General features: G+C 34.5%; 3 protein-coding genes across 4 annotated transcripts; 1 reads left to right on the forward strand and 2 right to left on the reverse strand.

Annotated features, from left to right (window-relative positions):
- Nucleotides 1-20: 20 nt before the first annotated feature.
- LOC111790331 (Gibberellin-regulated family protein) lies at nt 21-2,390 on the reverse strand. Its single transcript, XM_087122780.1, has 5 exons — nt 2,377-2,390; nt 1,586-1,709; nt 1,141-1,176; nt 682-1,015; nt 21-453 (listed from the first exon to the last, which is right to left on the reverse strand). The coding sequence occupies exons 1-5, from the start codon at nt 2,388-2,390 to the stop codon at nt 269-271; spliced, it is 693 nt and encodes a 230-aa protein (XP_086978906.1). The 3' UTR covers nt 21-268.
- Nucleotides 2,391-6,070: 3,680 nt separating this feature from the next.
- Nucleotides 6,071-8,523, reverse strand: LOC111790332 (Heavy metal transport/detoxification superfamily protein). The gene is made up of 4 exons (XM_023671197.2): nt 8,146-8,523; nt 7,602-7,655; nt 6,455-6,514; nt 6,071-6,353 (listed from the first exon to the last, which is right to left on the reverse strand). The coding sequence occupies exons 1-4, from the start codon at nt 8,458-8,460 to the stop codon at nt 6,225-6,227; spliced, it is 558 nt and encodes a 185-aa protein (XP_023526965.2). The 5' UTR covers nt 8,461-8,523; the 3' UTR covers nt 6,071-6,224.
- A 2,702-nt stretch (nt 8,524-11,225) lies between these two features.
- Nucleotides 11,226-21,064, forward strand: LOC111790325 (uncharacterized). Of its 2 annotated transcripts, XM_023671187.2 has the most exons (5): nt 11,226-11,535; nt 11,663-11,819; nt 14,670-15,041; nt 15,151-19,534; nt 20,568-21,064. In XM_023671187.2, exons 2-4 carry the CDS (start codon nt 11,709-11,711, stop codon nt 19,489-19,491), a joined length of 4,824 nt encoding a protein of 1,607 aa, XP_023526955.1. In that variant the 5' UTR covers nt 11,226-11,535; nt 11,663-11,708; the 3' UTR covers nt 19,492-19,534; nt 20,568-21,064. The 2 variants fall into 2 exon arrangements, with proteins under 2 accessions (XP_023526955.1, XP_086978104.1); XM_087121978.1 differs by having other exon boundaries at nt 11,226-11,819.
- The last annotated feature ends 93 nt before the right edge of the window (nt 21,065-21,157 follow it).

Below are 21,157 nucleotides of genomic sequence, written 5' to 3' on the forward strand. Positions count from 1 at the left end.
AATAATTTTAAGAAACAATGTCAATACCAAACACTAGATAGATTAATCAATACCATACCATCATTATCATACATCAAATTCAGACACTCAAGAACAGAGCATATAATTATGATAAACTGTGGCCTAATCCTCTATGTTCTTGAGTAGTTCCAAAGAGCCTTTAGGAAAAGTGAAAAAACCAGTGATTTTCTGACTCTTCTCATTGCAGAACAAAACCCTTTAAAAGAAGATAAAGAAATAGATGCCATGTTTGTTTGCTTGTGATGGCTTAAGGGCACTTGGGTCTGTTGCCATGAGTAGTCATATCAGTGTAGCACTTTCCACAGACTTCCCTGTTGCCGTATGTCCCCGGTGGAACACACTTGCAGCGGTAGCAGCATGTCAAGCACGCCCTTATGCATACGTTTTTCCTTGAATGAAGCTGGCATCTTCTTCCACATTCTGGGTTGCAGGCTGTTTAAACATCCAAAATATCCTCAAGTTACTCGAAATAATTTGATCTTTAAGGCTCAGTTTGATGATCATTTTGTTTTGAACTAAGCTATAAACATGGGGTTCTCAGAATCAAAGCCACCATTTGAAATCTAAGAGAATTCAGAGCCAGTTTTAGTAATCTTTAGTTTAGAATGCAGAAACCCAGAGGAAAGTAAAGATGAATTAGAGACAGGGAAGATTCTTTACCCTTGCCAATGACTGGTGGTGGCCTAGGAGCTGCAGGGGACGGCGGCTTCACTGGTGGATTCACAGGAGCCTTCGCCGGCGGAGGAGAAGACGGTGCCTTTGCCGGTGGAGAAGGAGTGTACGGTGCCTTCACCGGTGGCTTGACCGGTGGAGAAGGAGTATAAGGAGGTGGGGGAAGCTTGACAGGTGGAACAGGGGTGTAGGGTGCTTTAACTGGCGGTGGTGTCAAAACAGGGGTTGTTGGTGGTTTCACAGGCGGCAGTGGCGACGGCGCTTTGTAAACTGGAGGAGAAGGAGCTGGAACTGGAACTGGGACCTTGGGGTATACAGCATCCTGTAATGTAAAACCAAACAGCAACAGCGCTAAAGTGAGTCAACAAAACAGCAACAACGCTAAAGTGAGTCAACAAAACAGCAAAAAATGACAACAAAAGCAACAAATTACAATCCAAAGATCACCTTCTGTTGGGACACTCCATTGGCATTAGCTGAAACCTGCAAAAAAACAGAGAAAAGACAAGAACTCTTAATCAAATCATGAATGCAAAAACCAAACTGTATGAGCACCCACCCAACACATTAAAAGAGAAAATGAGCAATACCCATGAGGCAAGTAGAAGAAAAACGCTAAAAACAAAGCGATTGGCCATTGAGGACATTTGTCGAACAGGTTGTGGGCAAGGACCCAAAACAAAGAGAAAAACCCTGATTGATTACAAGTTGAATAGAGCAGAGAGAGGTTTAAATAGAGGCAGAAAAAAAATGGGGAGGTTCAAATTTCAAGAAGAAATAAAAATGTAGATGGATGGATGGATGCCAGTTCAGATGAAGATTTCAAAAATTTTGTATTGGGGTTTGCAAAATTTAGACCCACATGCTCCATGCCAATGTAATGCATGTATACCAACTGGGAAATATTGATCTTCTTAGGAGTGTCCTTCGCTATTATTTGCTGCCTTTCCCCCACGAGCTCTTGTCTTCTCTGACCCTCTTTTGGCTTGGACTGTGTTTTGGGGATGTTTTCAGATCTTTACCAACTATGAAATACTTCTTAACCTTCTATTGGTTCCGGTGTTTGAATATTTCACTCGCCATTTTTTCAATTTCTACTCGTTTAAAATGATGATTTCTTGTTCAATTTGGCTCTTCTTGAAGCGTTTGAATGTTTGAAGTACACGATCTTAATTAACTTGAGATTGATTCTTGCTTTTTAAGTGTTTGGCACAAGTTCTTAATGAACTTTAAATTTGAATCCTCAAGGTTAAAGATCGTTTAGAATAATTAATTCTCGTTAAACTTGACTCTTTCATAATTTTAATATTTGGGTCACGATCGAGCTGGAATTTGAATATCCAAAGTTTTGATCCTGTTGAAGACGTCGAGCTAGCCAAGATTTATGAATTTTATGAGTGTAAATTGCGTTTGATTATGCAAAAAAATGGGTCAATTTGTGCAGTACGTATTTAGTTTGGGAATTCGCAATTAGTATATAAGTTAGTACATAACATACATTGTGGGTTCAATTGTTTGAGCTCGTGTACCACGAGTTTTCACGATCTTTGTTCTCTTGATTACGATTTTAAATATCAAATTTTTTGTACATCAAGTTCGTGACCTAAAATGTCGATCTAAGCTGTCTATGAACTCACCTCTCACGCACACCAACGTTATAATGAAGTTGGGATAGATGATTACCTAGCTCGAGTCATCGGGGCTATTAGAAATAATGCACCAAATTCTTTTTTATTTCATTTTTTCTTACATTTTTGTACTTAAAAAAACATAATTCAATTAGTTAAAACATATATTATTGAACTAAAAAAAGATTGTCACAATATAATATAAAATATTATAAATTCTACGCTTATATTAATACTCGATTTATCTAATTTACAAAGATCAATTTACATACTAAACTTAAACCTCGAAATTTTTACCCTAGATCGTATAAGTCTATCCTATAAATTAGACACACAGACACTCATTTAAACGAGAGTAAATAAAGATGAGTAATTTCGATGTTTTAAATAATATAAACGAAAAAAATATATTAATTTTCAGTGTAAAGTGTGAAAATTGTAAAAATGTATTTTTTTTTTTTTTTTCATATACGAACAATTTAAAAAAAAAATGTTGGAAAATATAATTTAATTAATTATTTATATGAGTTGGCAAACTTTATTTGACCTTTCTACTTTGTCAGAGTACTTGAGTATTATTTTTTAACCTTTTATAATATTAAATGAGATAATTACTATATTAATTGCAAAAGCTGTCACCACCAAATAAATTATTAAATTATTTTTTCAGTCTCTCTGTACTTTTTGTTTTCTTTATATTTTTTTTTTCTAAATAAAAATTTTATCCATTAAATTGGTTAAAAAAATATTTAATTTTAATATTTTATATATATATATATATATGCTTGTATTTCCTATAATTTTGTTTAATTCTGTAATTATTTTAAATTTTAAATTTTAATTATTTTGTTTAAAAGAGAAGAAATAAACATAAATTTTAAAAGAAAATCATTATCTAACAGAATTTTAGCATTCATAACTTATAAACAGAATGATAAATATTAAGAATAAATGTTTTTTTTTAATTAAAAAGTATGGAAAACAGACAATTTAATTATTATTTTATTGTTTTTTTAAAAGAAATAAAAACATGTTTATTTATAACAATTTTATTTTTATAATTTACTTTTGCTTCTTTTAATTTTTTTATTCGTAATTTAATATTTATAAAGTATGAAAATCAAATGATTATAAATAATTAAATCATAAAACTATGTTTAAATCATAATAGCTATTTAACCTAAACTTTATTGTTATTATTATTTTTGTCTCTCTATTAGGGCTATATATTTAAAGCAAGATCCTTTTTTTGTGAAAAAAATTAATTAATAATATATTAATAAACTATAAAAGACTTTTACTTAATTTTCACCTAATTCAATTAATTAAAGCATTAATAACCTGCTTCCTCTATCAACCACTATTAAATATCTCGAGAATAAAAGGACAAATGATAAAATAATATTTTAAATTTTATTAAATAAAAAATTAACATTTTAGAGTATATTAAAATTTATATTAGAATTAAAAAAATTATTAAGAACAGAATTATAAATTTGGTAATTTTAAAAAATAATACTTTTATTGAAAATAATAATAATAATAATAAATATATATTGAACAGATAGGAAAGCACTTTACAGCTGGCGGAAACGAAAGTGGAGCCCACGGTCCATGGTTAGAAAAAGGCTGGAGCCAGCCGAGCCACAGCCACTTTTTTTTCCTTTTATTTTACTCTCTCTTTCTCTCTCTTGTTTTCTCTCTCTAGAGACACGTGACGACACGTGACGTGACATCAGTCAAACCTGTCGGCTACACCTAATCCTGCCTTTTCCATTAAAAAAAATTAAATAAAAACTTAATTAATGAGATCAGATGTTCCCACCGACTCATTTACTCAAAGTCAACTCCCTCTTTTTTTTTTCTTTTTTTTTTTCTTTTTGTTAATTTTTTTTAAGAAATAAAAACCATAACTTATAATTGATTTTTGATGATTCACCTTCATTTTATATGTTTATAAGCTCAACATTAACCTAAGAAATGAATTAATGCATTCACTATAACATTGCATTAAAATAATGACAAAATATTAGATTTATTATTTTCTTAAAAATATATATATATTTATTTGTTCATTTAATGTTTTTTATGAGTCATAAATAATGTCATCCAAAATAAACATACTAGTTCGTTTATTTGAACTATAGTTTGTAAATATATAAAAAGAAAATGAAAAATGTTTTAACAAAACAAATATTTTTTTTCTAAAAATAAAAAATATTTTTAAATATTTGAGTCCGAGAATTAAATAATAATTATTCTCCAAACTTGGATTTCACTCTTTATTTATTTATTATATTTAGATTTATTTTTATGAATATTTATAAATTATGATTCAACTTGAAAAAATCAAATCAATGTCCGAATAATAATATTAAAAAAAATCGAATTTATGAAACCTCTTTTCTACTTGCAATTAAATAATAGTTTAACGTTTTTTTTTTACACTTTATTTGATCTTAAGACTAATATAATATTGAATTTTAAATTTTTAAAATTTTTAGTTGTAAACTTTTTTTTATTTTATTTTTATTTTAGTTGAATATTACATTATTACTTATAACGAAAATAAGTGTCACATAATTATTTTGTTAGCGTACGACATAAATTGCATTATTGTTATACCCAAAGTTAAAAATAAGTCATATCATATTATTAAATTTTTTTTTTTTTTTTGTAGCAATATATTTGTTAGGAGAATGCTTCCTCGTCGAAATCCTTTTCACTAACCGAGTGTTTGACTAATTAATATATATATATTATTGATTAATAGGTCAAAAGTTCGAATCTTTTATTCTAAACATAAGTGGTATTGAACTCAAATTTTTAAAATAAAAATATATATAAAAAATAATGAAAAGTTCAATTGGGAGTATACGACAAAAGTTGATAAGCAAGTTGGTTCGTTGAAGAGTACTACAACTTCAGACTTTTTTCTTAAAACTACCTAAATTACTACGAAAACATAAACAAGATTCAACTCATGGGATCGATAAGTTGATAACACGAAGCAAACTAACTAATATAATATTATTTTTTTAGTTTGATAACAACCGAGCAAAGATCGAATACCCGACATTTATAATGATAATTAATGTCTAATATATTTGAGCTTATGATTTATTTATTTTTTGTTGAGAGATTTAAAAAGAAAAAAATAGCGCAGTTTGTTGAGTGGGGGCAGAAGGAACAGGGGAATGAATTGGAAACTGGGGCATGGGGTGACCTAATAATTAAGGGTACATAGTCTCAGAATGATTAGGGCCCTCCACCCCTCATAGGACATCAAATACATCTGTAAATTAATTATATTCATTTTTTTAAAATATTATTTATATCTTACCTTATTTAAAATTACAAACATATTTTAGAACAGATATAGAATCAAGATTAGATCTTTTACTATATATATATATAAAAAAATGGATGTAGCAAGATTTGGTCAAAGACAAATATCAAACAAGATCTATCTATTCAACTAATAAAATTTGTCCTTTTTTTTTTATCTAGAAGAATCTTTTTTTTCAAAAGAGAGCTGGATCAAATAATGAAGTTAGGTTCGGGAGAAATAGATGTGCGAATGAAAGGGATAAAATGATTCCGAATTTAAATCCGTAAAAACATTGTTCCTTGGGTCATAAATAAGAAAAAGCTAGGATATGTGATACCTTATGTCGATCATCAACTTGAACATAGTTCAATCACCAACTATTCAAATTCCTCATCCATATGTTGCTGAACGTTATAAAGGGCGTTTAAATAATGTGAATTTTAACTAATCGAATGGTGAAAAATGTCTAATATGTCTCTCAACTTTTAATTTTATATCTAAATGGTCATTAACTTTCAAAAGTGATCGCTCTTTCCCTCTTTTCAATTCTAAGACTTCATAATCAAGAGTATCTAAATAAAAACTTCTTCCTTATCTTCGAAGCTCAAATTCAACGTTTGTAACTTGAAACCTGCACCTTGAATGGTCTCGATCAAGCTCGAGGCCACTCCTGTAGATTGTATTGTTGTTTGTTTTGTAAGCTAGAACAAGATGAGAGGAAAAGAAAAAAAAAAAAACGTTTAGGCAATTTGGTAGGATGATGCTCATAAGTTGTTTGCTAACAACTAATGATCATACATACCTCAACAGATGCAATGCCCTCAACGAGCTGAACTTTCAACCCAGTGATACCATCCGTTTGCTATAGAAGAACATATACAAATAAGCAAGTGTAGACTTCAGTTAACTACAAAATGTAACTAAATACAGAGTTGTGAAATGAGAGAGGATTATTTGGGAGGGAGACAGTAACAGCCATTCTCACTCTCACCGCTAGCAGATATTGTCTTATTTGAGCTTTCTCTTTCGGATTTCCCTCAAGGTTTCTAAAACGCGTATGCTAGGGAGAGGTTTCCACACCCTTATAAAGAATGCTTCGTTCTCCTCTCCAACCGATGTGGGATCTCACAGAGTCTCACGTTGACTAATTAAGGGGATGATCATGAGTTTATAAGTAAGGAATACATCTCCATTGGTATGAGCCATTTTGGAAAAACCAAAAGCAAAGCCATGAGAGCTAATGCTCAAAGTAGACAATATCATACCACCATGGAGGTTCATGATTCCGACTAGAAACAAGATCTTCAAAAGAACAAGAAACTTGGTTCTTAACACTTCCTATCACTTCAGCACATTCTACTAAATTTCAATGCTTTTGATGATGTCTCACAGTAGAAGTGAACAGACATAGCATAGTGATATCTAACTAGATGTGATGATTAAATGGTCTGTGAGATATTCCACGAGTTGCATACAAGAAAACAGTACTAAAAGGTCTCCAGTTGATTTGTAGTTAATAAAAACCATTTCCCAAAATTCTCATGGTGTTTGGCTACGCAGTCAAAACTAATTTTAAAAATTCTAAATAGCAATGCTTTTGGAGAAAGCCCTCGATAAGTACTCATAGAAAAGTTCAAGTGTATCCCAGATTTTCTCCTATAACAAACACTTCGTCAAATTTGTAGAGCTAAAACAAGACAAACCTTATTATGAAGTCTTAATGAAATTGAGACTACCACGAGTTCCTATTAAAAATCTTCAGTAGATTGACAATTCAGATCTTATCAAAGCTGGAGTTTCAACTTTCACCAGCAAAATCAGCTTATCCATTATAAAAAATTATATATATATATATATATATATGTATAAAAGGTAATTCTTAAGGCCATTTTACTAACAAATAACAAGAAGCAAGACATGAAAGGCGCAAGGAGGATAGAACAATGTACCTCCAAAGCCTCGGTTACAGAAGGCACAGCTGATTCATTTAGCGTCCCCTCTGCCTTTGGAAACGAAAAGGATAACTATTAGCAATGCCTCCAAGCAATTCAAAGGTATTATACTTGCAGATCCCAACAATGGTCACAGTTCATAAACCACTGATTTGGAGTATTTTGTGTTGCTAAATTTTACCACTAATTTGGAGTATTTTTGTGACTTAGATTGGGAATTTCTTTGACATGATTGTGAGTGTTTTCACAGCTAAATTTTGTATGATTTATTGGTTGGTTCATGGACATTTTTCAAGTTACTTTTGAAGAGCAACAATTGCTGAATTTCGAAGTTTAAACTGAAAAATTAAACTCACTACTTAGGTGCAGGGCAAGGAATTGAAATTTCCCCCAAGAATTAACTAATTAAACAGCTAATGTCTAAACCATATGCAATTTCATTCCCAAATCAAAATGTGCTCAAATTCTTCACCAAATTCAAGACCCACTTTCACCAATCGTCATCAGCAAAACACACATATATACTAAAATTGTTATATACCTGAAAGAACATGGTGAGAATATCAGACGACGAGACAGGCACGGTGACTGCCGGCTGCTCAGACGGAGAAGGCGACGGCTCTTCGCCTTCAACTCCTTGCTCTGGAATAGAGGCATCCTCTTCGACTACCCTCACTTGTTTCAGGCCGCGTGGCCGGCTCCGGCCCTTAACCGCCGAATGCCTGAAGGAGGCGGCGGAAACGGTGAAGCTAGAGGAGGAGGGAAGGGCGAATAAAGGTCTGGAAATTGGGGATGGATTTGCAATTGCAGGGCGAGAAATGGAGTGAAGGGCGGGGAAGAGGGAGATCGAAGCCATTTCTCGACGGTTGGAGTGTGTGTAGTGTCAGGAATTTAGGATCCCTATCTGCTTATCCACTGGACTCAGCCACATAATAACTTCCCCTTTTCGGATCTGGACCCTTGATTTCTTTTTCTTTTTTTTTTAAGAAAAAAAAAAATAGTGACTGTACTTATTATTTTATTATTATAATTTTTTAAAATGTGTTAAAATAAATTGTACGATCGAAGATACATTCAGGCTGTGACTCAAGTATCGAACAAACAGTGTATTGTGTTTATAGATTCCATAAGAAGTTGCCGAGCCTCGATTGAAGGCTGATCTTTTTTACTTTATTCGAGAAAGTCCCGCATTGGCTGATTTAAAAAATAAAATATCATAATCTACAATACCACACCAAGTTTTGTGGATATTACTTAATAAATTAGGCGATTGATTTTAATTTTTTAAATTTTATTTTAACTATTTCTTAACCATTAAATAATTCTCGAGTATAAATATATTTTTTTATATTTAATTAAAAAGATTATGTGTGTATTCATATATTTTTCCAATAAATAATTATGAGATATTTTTGTCTCGAGTTTCTTTACTCTCTCTAAACTTTATTTATTTGTCTCCAATCTTTTTTACTTATAATTGTGCCTAATTTCTAAATGACTTTAATTAAATTTATAATTGTAATTATAATTAAATTGATTTTATCTCTAATCATCATTTCTAAATTTACATATTTAATTTAACGAACTCACCAGTCTTGTTATTTATAAGAAAAAAAAAAAGGAAATTAATTCTTAAATAAATAAATAATAATAATAATATATATATATTACCTCTCCATCCCTTTTCCAAATAAAGTCCAACAAAATGACATTCAAATTCAAATATAAAAACAATTTTGGGACGAACTGATTCCTATGTTTTTGGGAAATAAATGTTAGAAAACGACTTTTAAGCTTTATCAAAAGTAAAATTGAAAGCTATGCATGTTTCAACTTCGAGTTGAAGCTTCGTAATATTAAGTAGATATTAAAATGGTAATATAAATTTCGTATAAAAACCGATCAAAAGAGGTATGTTCTTTGTTGTAGAACTTTCAGTTATCTAACATTTCTGTCGAGATGTTGTATTATCGAGATGTTATAGAAAACTTAATAAATAAATAAATAAATAAATATTAATATATATATATTTTATGTCTGGGAAATTCCAAACCTTCAATTTCATATATAGTGGTGTTATTTTAAAAAGATTTTAAATAAAAAAAATTAAAAATTAAGAGATTTATTAGATAATAAATTAAAATTAAATAGTTTAACGAAAATGATAAAAAGTATTTTTTGAATTCAAATAATTTTTCTAAATTTCAGTTAAAATACCATTTTAGTCTCTAATTCTACTAACCAAAAGAAGAAAAAGAAATCTTAAATTTAGTTCTTCAATTTTTTTTTTTATCTAATTAATTATTATTAGCAATAATAATTTTCATGTTAAAAAATTAATATTTTTTCCAATTTTGATAGGAAAGATGTTCGTAGAAAATAAAACGTGTTTTATTTATTTATTTTTATAAATAAACAACGAATTAAAAGTAGGACTAAATTTAAGCTCTACGATTTATATGCTGAAAATTAGCTATTTGGTAGAGGTTTTATGGTATTCTCAGTTGATATTATCATTCGTAGTAGTACGAGTTACTTCCTTAGTGTGTTTTTTACTAATGAGTACACCACAACACGAATTTCGTTGAATTTAACAACATGAACGTGCGCTAGCCCGTAGGTAAGTCTAAGAGTACATATACGGGCTCGTCTAATAAGGTCATGTGCATGTGTATGAACCGTGTCTAAACAACCCTACTCACGAAACATTTTTAGCAATTAAATTTTATTAAAAAAAACATTTAAAAATCAATAAATTTAGATTAGAAGTGGCTAAGCTAGCGGTTGAGAGTTAATGGGGGGTTCATTTAATGTATAAAAGCTATTTATAATGAAAATCACTTTATAATAAGCCCTATTAACATATCAATAATAGAATTATATAGTAAATGTGACCCGCACTATAGCATTAATTAAAATGCTAACCACAAAATAAATATTAAATAACAATAAATACAACTTTTAATATAAATTAAATTACTTTACAAGACTCCAACACACTAATATTTAATATAACTTTCTTTTTTTCTACTTATGATTTAGATATTTCATGAAAAATTATGGCCATCACATTTATGTAATTATAACCAAACATGTTACATATGAGAAATAATTAAATTTGCACATATTTATGGAGAAAGAAAATCATTTATTTGCATTATAATTAGAATTTCATAAAAGTGGCTTTTAATATATTTTATTTGTGGTAGTTTTTTTTTTTTAAATTAATAAATATTAATAAAATTCATTGATTATTGTTATCTCTTTTTTTAAAATTAGGGTAAAAATTAAAAATTTATTTACTTGGAAAAAGGAAGAAAAAAAAAATCTCAAATATTAATTCTAAAAAAGGAAAAAGAACAAAAAAAGAAAAAAAAAGGAGAGATTTGGGCATATATACTATACACGTTACTTGCGTACAGGATACGACATATCGGTACCTGCAAACGACATGATTCCCATTGACCCACACATTGCTTTTTTTTTCTTTTTTTTTTTTTTTTTTTTTTTTTTGCGGAAAAGTCAAAACGGCGTCGTTAGCTTTGGTATTGTCCTTTTCAACAACTCCCTCGACTCTCTGCAAAAATTTTGGCTCCAAGCCCACGTATTCGCTCCCATTCGCCATTTTCGTCTCTCAAATCCCATCTCTCTCTCTCTCTCTCTCTCCAAATCTCTCCCGGCGAGTTCTTCGCTCAAAATCTTCGGAACCCATTTCTTCTTTTTACTCTTTCCCCCCATAATTTCGATTCCTTCATTTTGATTTCTCTCCCCTTTACTGTAACGCAATTCTCAGCATCATCACACCTCAATTACACAATCCCTAGTTTTCCAATTTTCATCTCCCTCCCTTTTCAGCCGTCTTCCCCGCCCTTTATTCATGGCTTCCTCTTCTTTCTCTGCTTAGTTGAACAAGACCCACCTCTGATTTCAGGTTTCTTCGTACCCTTGTAAATCCCCAATTTGCGAATTTTGCTGCCCCTTTTGCTTTTGCTTTTATTTTTTTTTTATTTTGCCTGTGTTGGGGGGTGGGATTTGATCTGAATTGATGATTCTTTTAGAAGAGGAAAGTGGTATTTATTCAAGATTCAAGGAAAATGGAGGGATATGCATGGGTCTGGAGGTGAGAGGTGGAAACAGAGGCGGCACATGTGGCCGGTCCATTCTAATTCGACAGCTGTAGCTTGCGAATTGTCCGCCCCAGATTTCTTTCTCAAAGTATTGATAGTTTTACGTTTGTTTCGCCCCGATTTCCCTTTTGTTTTCTGCATTTACTTCTAAATTGTGTATCATCTGCTGTGTTCTGCTGTCTTGTATTTTTTTTTTTTTTTTTTTTTTTTTGTTGTTCCCTTCTCCCCATGAAGAATTTGATCTTGTTTATTAGGTTTCCAACTCGGCGTAGGATTGTTCTATCGATTGCGTTGGCATGTGAATATGATATGATTTCATTAATGCTATCCTTTTTAAGGGTTTTAGATGAAGACTAAATCGTTTATCTTTTGGTTGCTCTATCCGCTTCTTTTTGTTTTGTTTGTTTGTTTTCAAATTTCCATTGGTCTTCCGTTTTCCTCCAGCATTATAGTTTAATTTCTTGATCTAATCTCTTGAAATTTGAATTAATGTTAGTGTGATTTGCTATTACCACGTAGCTACTTACTGCTTTAGTGCGTAAAACAAACTGCAGATTGTTGCTCTTTCTCCTCACTGGTTAGTTGTTTGGTTTGGTCTAGATGTGTTACTTCTTGGCGATTGAAAAGGGTCCAGCCCCATTTAGCATGGAAGAACCTAAAATGAGTGGGAGGTTACATTTTCTGCTGTTTATAAATATAAAGGAATTGCCTTAAGACCCCTGACAAAGTATGATCGAAGTAAATTGTATTGTGGTTAATTATTGGTGGGAATTTAACAGTGGGGTGAAAAATATTGTTGGTGCGCTGTCTGTGTAGAGTGTAGATCTACAAGAGGAGGGTGGTATGGGATTTGTAAGTATAGCTCTTTCCAGTCAAACTATGTTTGTGTTGGCTTAACCAAATTAGGGAGTGCTGAACCACCCTGGGGTTTTGCCATCATTCTGAAGGGAAATGCTTCTACTGAACGCTTCCTTTATGGAGGCAAAGCTAGGCAGTAAACCTTCATTTTCTTTGAGAAGCCTTTTACTGGAAAAATGTGGTATATGGAGGAATTTGAATGGGAAAAGGTCATAGTTTATAAGGATAGGTGGACGCTTAGGGGAAAAATGTTTAAATTGTCTCACCCCCTAAGCTACTATACCGTAATAAAAATGGTTATTCTTACCACTGTGATCGTGTTTTCATGTCCAAATTTATAGGGAATAAGACTTAATGTTGCCCAACTAGTTTGGTTATAGGCTTGTCCAGATTGATTTTGGTTAAAATAAGTGGACTTGCGAATTGGTCTTGGGTTTAGACCATGATTGCCATTTACTTGGGATATTAATTATCATAAGAGTTGCCCCATATTGAATAATGTAGGGTAGGATGAATTAGAACTATAAAATTTTATATGGAAACTACTATTTGTAATTTCGTGCATGAAACTAAATTCTTAAGGGGTTGTTTGACTCGTGGTTACAAAACACAAGTTTATAACATCTGGGAATTAGAAGCCCAGGTTATATACAAAATGTTTTGGCTGTACATAATAATGGATTACAGAAAATGAAGTTTGTGTAATATTTGTCAGTTACTGAGTTTTGATTTGATAAAATTAGTTTGTAATATGAAAGGAAGATCTTATAGGTTTATGTCTTTAGAACGTGGGTTTTTGTCGTTAAATAGGATTTGCAAACTTGTAACTTGGGAGTTGGGATAAACAAACACGTTAACCAAACATACACATAGATGTAGTCTCTTAACGAACAGTTTCTTAAATAACTGTCTTTTTATGACCATTTTCATTAAAAAATATTGGAAATGATCGACTTTAATTATTTGGTTGGATTGGGTCCATTGCCTTGAACTAAGTTGCAATCGAATAATAGGGTTAATTTCAAGGTGCCTCTTAAGTTGACCCATGAACACTCTTAGAGATGGTGAAATGCTTTTCATATAATCGGCTTTGTGGAATAGCAGGAATTGATGGATCCATGAACAGACAGTGCAAGATTCATGATATCTACTTGAATGGATCACAAAGTACATTATATGAAGGAGAGACGAGCTATCAAAGTGTGTAAGATTCTACTGGTTTGTTTTCAGTCATCTGTTGAGATTAGTTCCTCCCCATGAAGATGCATACAAATATAATACTAATGCCTCAATGTAAAAGGACCTAAATTGAGCTGATGTTGGCATGGCAATTGAAAACATCAAAAGCAATTTGATGGCAACATCAACATGCAAAATCCTGCAGGTGATAGATGCAGAAATTGCTGAAGCTAAAGCTTCAAAGAAAGCATTTCACCATCTCTAAGAGCGCTCTGATTTCTGTGATTTCTCAGATGAACTAAGTTGCTAAAGCTTCAGAGTTGTTACCTTCTCTTTGATGCGCAGAAGAGGGAATAGGTCTACCTATGAGCTTGCTAAGAGCTCTGCTAGTAGTGATATGAGATAAAGTGGGTTGAAAGAAACCCTACTTTGGGTCACGGAGTTGCTTTCTGAAGATATTATCTGAGCTTTGTTTTGTTTCCTTTTATCACATTCAAAAACGGGAAAGAAAAATAACCCTATTGTATTCCTTAGAAGTTGAATGCTTGTAGTGGTGAATTAGAAGGTTGTGGTAACTCAACTTTCTTGTAGAGTTTGAACATCCGTTCGTGTGCCTGAATATAATGCGATAATTCAAATGTAGTTTTATGTCACTCTGATGCAGATGTTCGTATTAACTGTTCATGCACATGAATTCGATGATATTTACATCCAATTAAATAACTCTGTAGAACCTTTTATTTTCAGTGTAGAACTATCATTTTTGGTTACACATGGGTTGTGTGTGTTTGTGTATATTATGTACATGGTTTCTTGGAGGGGGGTCTGTTGATTTACATTTTACTTGGTCTAGATATTTTATTTATTATACTTGTACTAAAGAAGGTTTTGACTATAATAGGATGGACGCAAAATCCACGTTGGTGATTGTGCTCTTTTCAAGCCACCTCTAGATTCCCCTCCTTTTATTGGAATTATACGTTCATTCAAGTCGGACAAGGAGACAAATTTAAGGTTAGATGTGAATTGGCTTTACCGGCCTGCTGATGTGAAGCTCCCAAAAGGATTATTGTTAGATGCTGCGCCGAATGAGATCTTTTACTCATTTCATAAAGATGAGATACCTGTCGCATCATTACTTCATCCTTGTAAAGTTGCTTTCCTTCGCAAAGGCATTGAACTTCCGTCGAGCATTTCCTCATTTGTGTGCAGAAGAGTGTATGATACTGATAACAAGTGTTTATGGTGGTTAACCGATAGAGATTATATTAATGTGAGTATCTAGAGTATCCGCTTTCATCTCACATTAAGAAGTTTCTTTCCATTCTTAGGTTGATTTTTCTAGTAACACACCCACCAACTCAATCAAATTTTAATTACAGGAACGTCAAGAAGAAGTAGATCAACTATTAGAAAAGACAAGGCGAGAAATGCATGGGGTGGTGCAGTCTGGAGGCCGTTCACCAAAGCCCTTGAATGGTTCACTTCCAGCCGTGCAGCAAAAATCTGGTTCAGAAAGTATACCAAATAGTTCTTCTCTCACTTCTCACGTTAAAAGCAAGAAAAGGGAACGAGGTGATCAGGGGTCTGAACCCACAAAGAGAGAGCGGTTATTTAAAACAGAAGATGGAGAATTCGGTCAGTTTAAATCAGAAAGTACGCTAAAGAATGAGATTGCTAAAATTACTGATAAAGGAGGACTTGTTGACTTTGAGGGAGTTGAAAATTTTGTCAAACTTATACAACCTGACAGTTCTGGTCAGAAATTAGACTTGGCCGATCGAGTGATGCTTGCTGATGTTATAGCAGTCACTGATAGGATTGATTGTCTAGGATGGTTTTTGCAGCTCAGGGGTTTGCCTGTATTAGATGAATGGCTTCAAGAAGTTCGTAAGGGTAAAATTTGTGATGGTAATGGCACGAAAGGAAGTGTTAAAACTGTAGAGGATTTTCTTTTGGCTCTACTTCGTGCCTTGGATAAACTTCCTGTGAATCTCAATGCTCTTCAGAGTTGTTATATAGGTAAGTCTGTGAATCATTTACGTACTCACAAAAATGCTGAAATTCAGAAGAAAGCAAGGAGTTTGGTAGATACCTGGAAGAAACGTGTGGAAGCTGAGATGGATGTTAATGATGCAAAGTCTGAATCCAGTCATGGTGTCTCATGGCCTTCTAAATCTGGGCCTTTAGAAGTTTCTCAAGTAGGGAGCAAAAAGGCTGGAGGGTCTAGTGATGATTGCGTAAAGAGCTCTACACATTCTAACATGTTTAAACATTCTCAAGCTAAATTCTGTCCCAGTGAAATGGTTGGCAAATCATCTGCATCGTCGAGCAGCATGAAGTCTTCTTCAAGCATGGTTGCTTCATCAAAGGATTATAACTTCAAAACACTAGTTGGTGGGAACTCAGATCTTCCTTTGACTTCTATAAAGGAGGAGAGGAGCAGCAGTTCAAGTCATTCCCAAAATAACAGTCAGTCAAGTGATCATGCAAAAACTGTGGCATCTTCATGCAAAGAAGACACTAGGAGCTCAAATTCTGGTTCAGGAAGTGTTAGCAAAGTTTCTGTGGGTGCTCGCCATCGGAAGCCTAGCAATGGTGTTCATTTGAATACTCTCACAGGAACACACAAGGTATCTGGGTCTGGAAAACTTAATGCCCTAAATAAGAGTTTGACTTCTGAAAAGGCCTCTACTGCATCACGTGAGAAATCTCCAGATGCGTCACTTGTTGAACATGGATATAGTCGACTTGTTGTAAAGTTGCCGAACACCTGCAAAAATCCAGTGGGAACTACTAGGGTTGTCACAGAGGATCAAGTTGTTTCATGTCACAAAGGATCTCTTCATGATGAGGCAGGTGATAACCATGAAAAGAAAGCTAAAGGCAGAAGCGATTTGCTTGGGGCTAGTTTTGCAACTGAAGTAAACTCAGATCAATGTCATAAGAAAGATCAATTTCTCAGCTCAGAGGAGGGTAAAGAGGTAGCTGCCAGCAACGAACGAGGCAGGCTTGCTGCGGCCAATGAAGGGCAATCAGAAACCAATGCTTCATCGACTGGAATTATATCTAGGCCTGGAAAAACTTATGATGCTTCTCTAAGCTCCATAAATGCCTTGATTGAAAGCTGTGTTAAATTTGCTGAGTCTAATACATCATCATCACCAGGGGATGTTGTAGGGATGAATCTTCTTGCGAGTGTGGCTACTGGGGAAATATCTAAATCTAATAATGCATCGCCGTTGGATTCTCCTCAGGAACGATCACCTATGGCAGAAGAATCTTCTGATGGCAATGATGGACAATTGAAAAATTTTCCTGAAGATATTAAATGTGATGAAGATGATGCTAATGGTGAGGCTGGGGGTCGCTCATCTTCTGAACCTCTTGACAGCAATAACATGTTGCATGATAGAAATGGATCTCATCCTGCCTCGACCTCAGCTGACTCACCTGAAGATGGAAGAGGTGTTGCATTTGGCTCTTCAAGGGAACATATTATGCCATCAAATGCTCAGCAAAACATGGAGAGGACGCCTTCAAATTGTGATACAAAACCTTGTGCTGAAGAATGCAATGCCTCTGTAGCTGTTGGTTCTTCATACGGTGTGGAAGAAGGTAATACAGACACTGTGGAAACAAATCAGCTTTCTGATCAAAATGAACTAGGGCAATCAAAGTCGCTTCTAGTACAAGACTCATTATTGGAAGAGTGTAGCCAACTCCGTGAAAATGAAATAGTGGACCAAACTGATGACAGAGCGACAGATAATGGAGTGGCTTTGAAATCAGAAGTAAAAACTACATCAGCTCTCGAAGAGGAAAAGCAATTGGATGAAAAGACGCCTTGTTTATCTTCACAATTAAGTGGTGGCGATGTTCAGACCCATGCAGACTTAGATAGCGGCAGTGGAATGGAAGAGAAACTGTCATCTACACCTGAGATTCACGCAGACTCTCAGGAGGAAAAAATTGAGACTGCTACAATGGTTCCTGATGCCAATTCTTTTGATGCAGAATTTAAGGATAAAAAATCAAATATTGTGAACTCAGAAATTCATGTTAATCAGATCGGGAAACAGACAATGATTCAGGTTCCTCCTCTGTCAGATCGGAAAGATGATTGTGCAGTGCAGGATTTGGGAAGAACAGATGACATTAATAATTGTTGTGGTGGGGTTTCTATGCACGTGGAATCTCCCGCCATTCCCTTACCGGAAAATGATCAGGATGAGAAATTAAGTTTAAATATTCCCGAGTCGACTGGAACCAAAGACCATGTCACTAGTGAAAATCCTTCACTTTCTGCTCCAAGGTCAGACACAGTGGTAAAGCTGGATTTTGATTTAAATGAAGGTTGTTCTGTGGATGATGTGACACAAGACGATGTTATTGGAAGTTCCTCTTCTGTTCAGCTGCCCATTTTCACACCTTTCTCCATCCCTTCAGCATCAGAAAGCTTCCCTGTTTCAGTTACTGTGGCTTCTGCTGCAAAAGGATCAGTTGTTCCACCAGCGAACTCCCTAGCAAACAAAGTTGAACTTGGATGGAAGGGTTCAGCTGCTACAAGTGCTTTTCGCCGTGCTGAACCACGAAAAAATCTTGAAATGCCACTCAGCTTGAGTGATGTACCGCTTGTTACTACCACTAGCAAGGAGGGGCGCCCACCTTTGGACTTTGACCTGAACGTGCCGGACCAGAGACTCCTAGAAGAAGTTGCTTTGTCGTCAAATGTACCGTGGAAAGCAAGTGTTGATCCAGGGCTTTGTGATCGAGGTGGTGGACTTGATCTTGATTTGAATAAAGTTGATGAAAGTCATGATGTGGGCCCATGTTCTATTGGCAGGAATAGGTTAGAGCTCCCCATTTCAAGTAGGCCATTTGTTTCTGGTGGTTTAGGGAATTGTGGGTTCAGTGCCTCCAGAAACTTCGATTTGAACAATGGTCCTTCCCTTGATGAAATGGGGGCAGAAACAGTACCTCTCAGTCAGCAGAATAAAAGCTACATGCCATTTTCATCACTTCTCCCTGGAATGAAGGTGAACTCTGGAGAAATTGGGAACTTCTATTCTTTGTTTCCTCAGGGTAATTCATATTCAGCATTAACGGCGATCCCATCAGTCTTGCCAGGTAGAGGAGAACAAAGCTATGTTCCTGCTGCTGTATCTCAGAGAGTATTTGCTCCCCCTACAGGCACAGGATTCACTGCTGAAATTTATCGTGCACCAGTGCTTTCTTCCTCTCCTGCTTTGGCATTTCCACCTGCTAACTCCTTTACTTATTCTGGGTTCCCTTTCGAAACTAGTTTTCCTGTACAATCGAACAATTATTCAGGTTGTTCTACATCTTACATGGATTCATCCCCTGGCTGTTCGCTTGGATTCCCTACCATCACTTCTCATTTATTAGGGCCAGCTGGGGTAGCCCCTACCCCTTATACAAGGCCGTTCATTATGAGTTATCCAACCGGAAGTAGTGCTGTTGGTCCTGAGATTGGAAAATGGGGAAGCCAGGGTTTGGATCTTAATGCAGGTCATGGGATTATAGATAAAGAAAGATTTGATGAAAAGTTGCCTTTAGCATCGAGACAACTTTCAGTTCCCAGTACGCAGCCTTTTGCTGATGAGCAGCTCAAGATGTTTCAGATAGGTGGTATGCACAAGAGAAAAGAACCCGACAGTGGCTTAGATGGTTCTGCTAGGTTTAACTACAAACAACAATGAGTGAGGGCAGTAGCATTTCATTGTGGTCACCAACCAAGTCCTGGTGAGCTTACTCTTCCCATTCCTTCCGTACAATTGCTAAATGATGCTAATTCTACATTTCGCATGATATTATGATATTGAACATTTTGGCACATTATTTTCAGTCTTTAGTGAACATGACTGCATCTCCAGTTAAGTTTGTTTTCCTTTTCCCGCTCCATTTAAAGCTCTAATATGGAATTGTGTTTGTCTTTGATATGTTCCCGGTCACATTTTTGTAGGAACCTTTCACTTACTGTTCTTGTTTTCTATTCCTCCAGGATGGTCTTTTTTTAAATTCTTTTTGTAATTATGATATTTCCATGTTATATTCCAGTTGAAGTGGTTTTCTGTGCCCCGTTGGGCCTTTTCTGTATATTCATTTATTTTGATCAAACTTTGTTACCGACCCATGTGACAATACTCTCCTATTTCCTATTTTTTGAAGCTTCAAACTTATTTGAAAACAGAAAATTAGAAACAACCGACTGGTATCCAAGGACCATGCTAAGATATTAGTAGAATATGTAGGGATTTCAGTATGCATTCCCATAAACTTGGCTTTTCTTTAAACATCCTGCAAGTTTATGAGGCAAGTACTTGTCCAAGTCTACCCGCATCCGATGGCCTCCAATTTTTGCTTCTGTTATGGAAAAGTCAATTTAGAACCTCTTTTATTGCATCTGCTGTGCCCCTCTTTTGAATACAACCCATAAAAGCATAAAATTGTGCAAACTTTTATTTTATCTATACCTATCTGCCACTTGGAAATGGATGGTGTGTGTTTTATCATGTGTGAAGCTACAGAGGTTCATTTTCTGTGCTTGGGAATCAGTGTGCTTCTATCTCTATTCATTCCCTTTGAAGAAAGGAAAGATCCAAAGAATTGATCTTTCTTTTAGTTGTTGAATTTCACTTTGATCGATGAATTTGTGATATTCCAAATCGTTTTCTCTTCATTGTTGTGTTTTCTTAATTAATTTTTCATGTTATCTCCCTGCTCTTTTTCACCTTTTTCCGAATGCTGAACCTTTTTATGGCTGCTCTTTTGATAGGCCAAAGAATTACAGACCAAGAAAAAAGAACACAGTATACGTGCTAATAGTGGCACCAATAATAAAAAAACTGTTTATGATGGGGCTGGCGTACTGTTCCCTCTCAAATGTTGCAGCAACATCGCTGGTTTTCAGGCAGCTGAATTTTTCTCTGTGGTGGACACATTTCGACAGATTCGTTTCACTAAAAAGCAGACAAGGTTTCATTTGTGTAAATATCTAACTTAATAGAAAGCAAAGCAAAAGGAAGTTGCTGTGTAGAAAGCTAATGAATGGCGTCAGACATGTGGTCGATTGCCATCCATTCAGACACCTTCACCTTGGAAACAGAAGTGGATGTAAGAACTTTTGGAGGTTGTGGCCGGCCTTTGTCAGTGATACTCAAAGCTGTGTTCTCCCTTACATATGTAGTTATTACTTCATTCTTACTGTTAGGTTCTCTTTTACACTCTTTATTCATAGTAATACACAGATCCCTTTTCTCTCTTGCTCATGAACTCTTTTTCTCACTCTGTTTTTCCATAACACCATTACTAATCGGAAACAAAAGGGCTTAAGCTTGTTCTGATTGATGGTTCTGATGGTGAACA

Source organism: Cucurbita pepo, chromosome 3 (genome assembly GCF_057944985.1).
Source record: "Cucurbita pepo subsp. pepo isolate OVF chromosome 3, ASM5794498v1, whole genome shotgun sequence".
NCBI classification, from domain to species: Eukaryota; Viridiplantae; Streptophyta; class Magnoliopsida; order Cucurbitales; family Cucurbitaceae; genus Cucurbita; species Cucurbita pepo.

What these genes read in the sequence shown, in the direction of transcription:
- LOC111790331 (XM_087122780.1), bottom strand. An exon ending in ATGGAGTGTCCCAACAGAAG is followed by an intron (nt 1,016 to 1,140) that starts GTGATCTTTGGA and finishes TTTACATTACAG; the next exon opens with GATGCTGTATACCCCAAGGT. An exon ending in ACCACCAGTCATTGGCAAGG is followed by an intron (nt 454 to 681) that starts GTAAAGAATCTT and finishes ATGTTTAAACAG; the next exon opens with CCTGCAACCCAGAATGTGGA.
- LOC111790332 (XM_023671197.2), bottom strand. Translation starts at nt 8,460, where the DNA reads ATGGCTTCGATCTCCCTCTTCCCCGCCCTTCACTCCATTTCTCGCCCT. An exon ending in CTGTAACCGAGGCTTTGGAG is followed by an intron (nt 6,515 to 7,601) that starts GTACATTGTTCT and finishes GTTCTTCTATAG; the next exon opens with CAAACGGATGGTATCACTGG. An exon ending in AGGGCATTGCATCTGTTGAG is followed by an intron (nt 6,354 to 6,454) that starts GTATGTATGATC and finishes ATCTTGTTCTAG; the next exon opens with CTTACAAAACAAACAACAAT.
- LOC111790325 (XM_087121978.1), top strand. Translation starts at nt 11,709, where the DNA reads ATGCATGGGTCTGGAGGTGAGAGGTGGAAACAGAGGCGGCACATGTGG. An exon ending in CCCCAGATTTCTTTCTCAAA is followed by an intron (nt 11,820 to 14,669) that starts GTATTGATAGTT and finishes TGACTATAATAG; the next exon opens with GATGGACGCAAAATCCACGT. An exon ending in CCGATAGAGATTATATTAAT is followed by an intron (nt 15,042 to 15,150) that starts GTGAGTATCTAG and finishes TTTTAATTACAG; the next exon opens with GAACGTCAAGAAGAAGTAGA.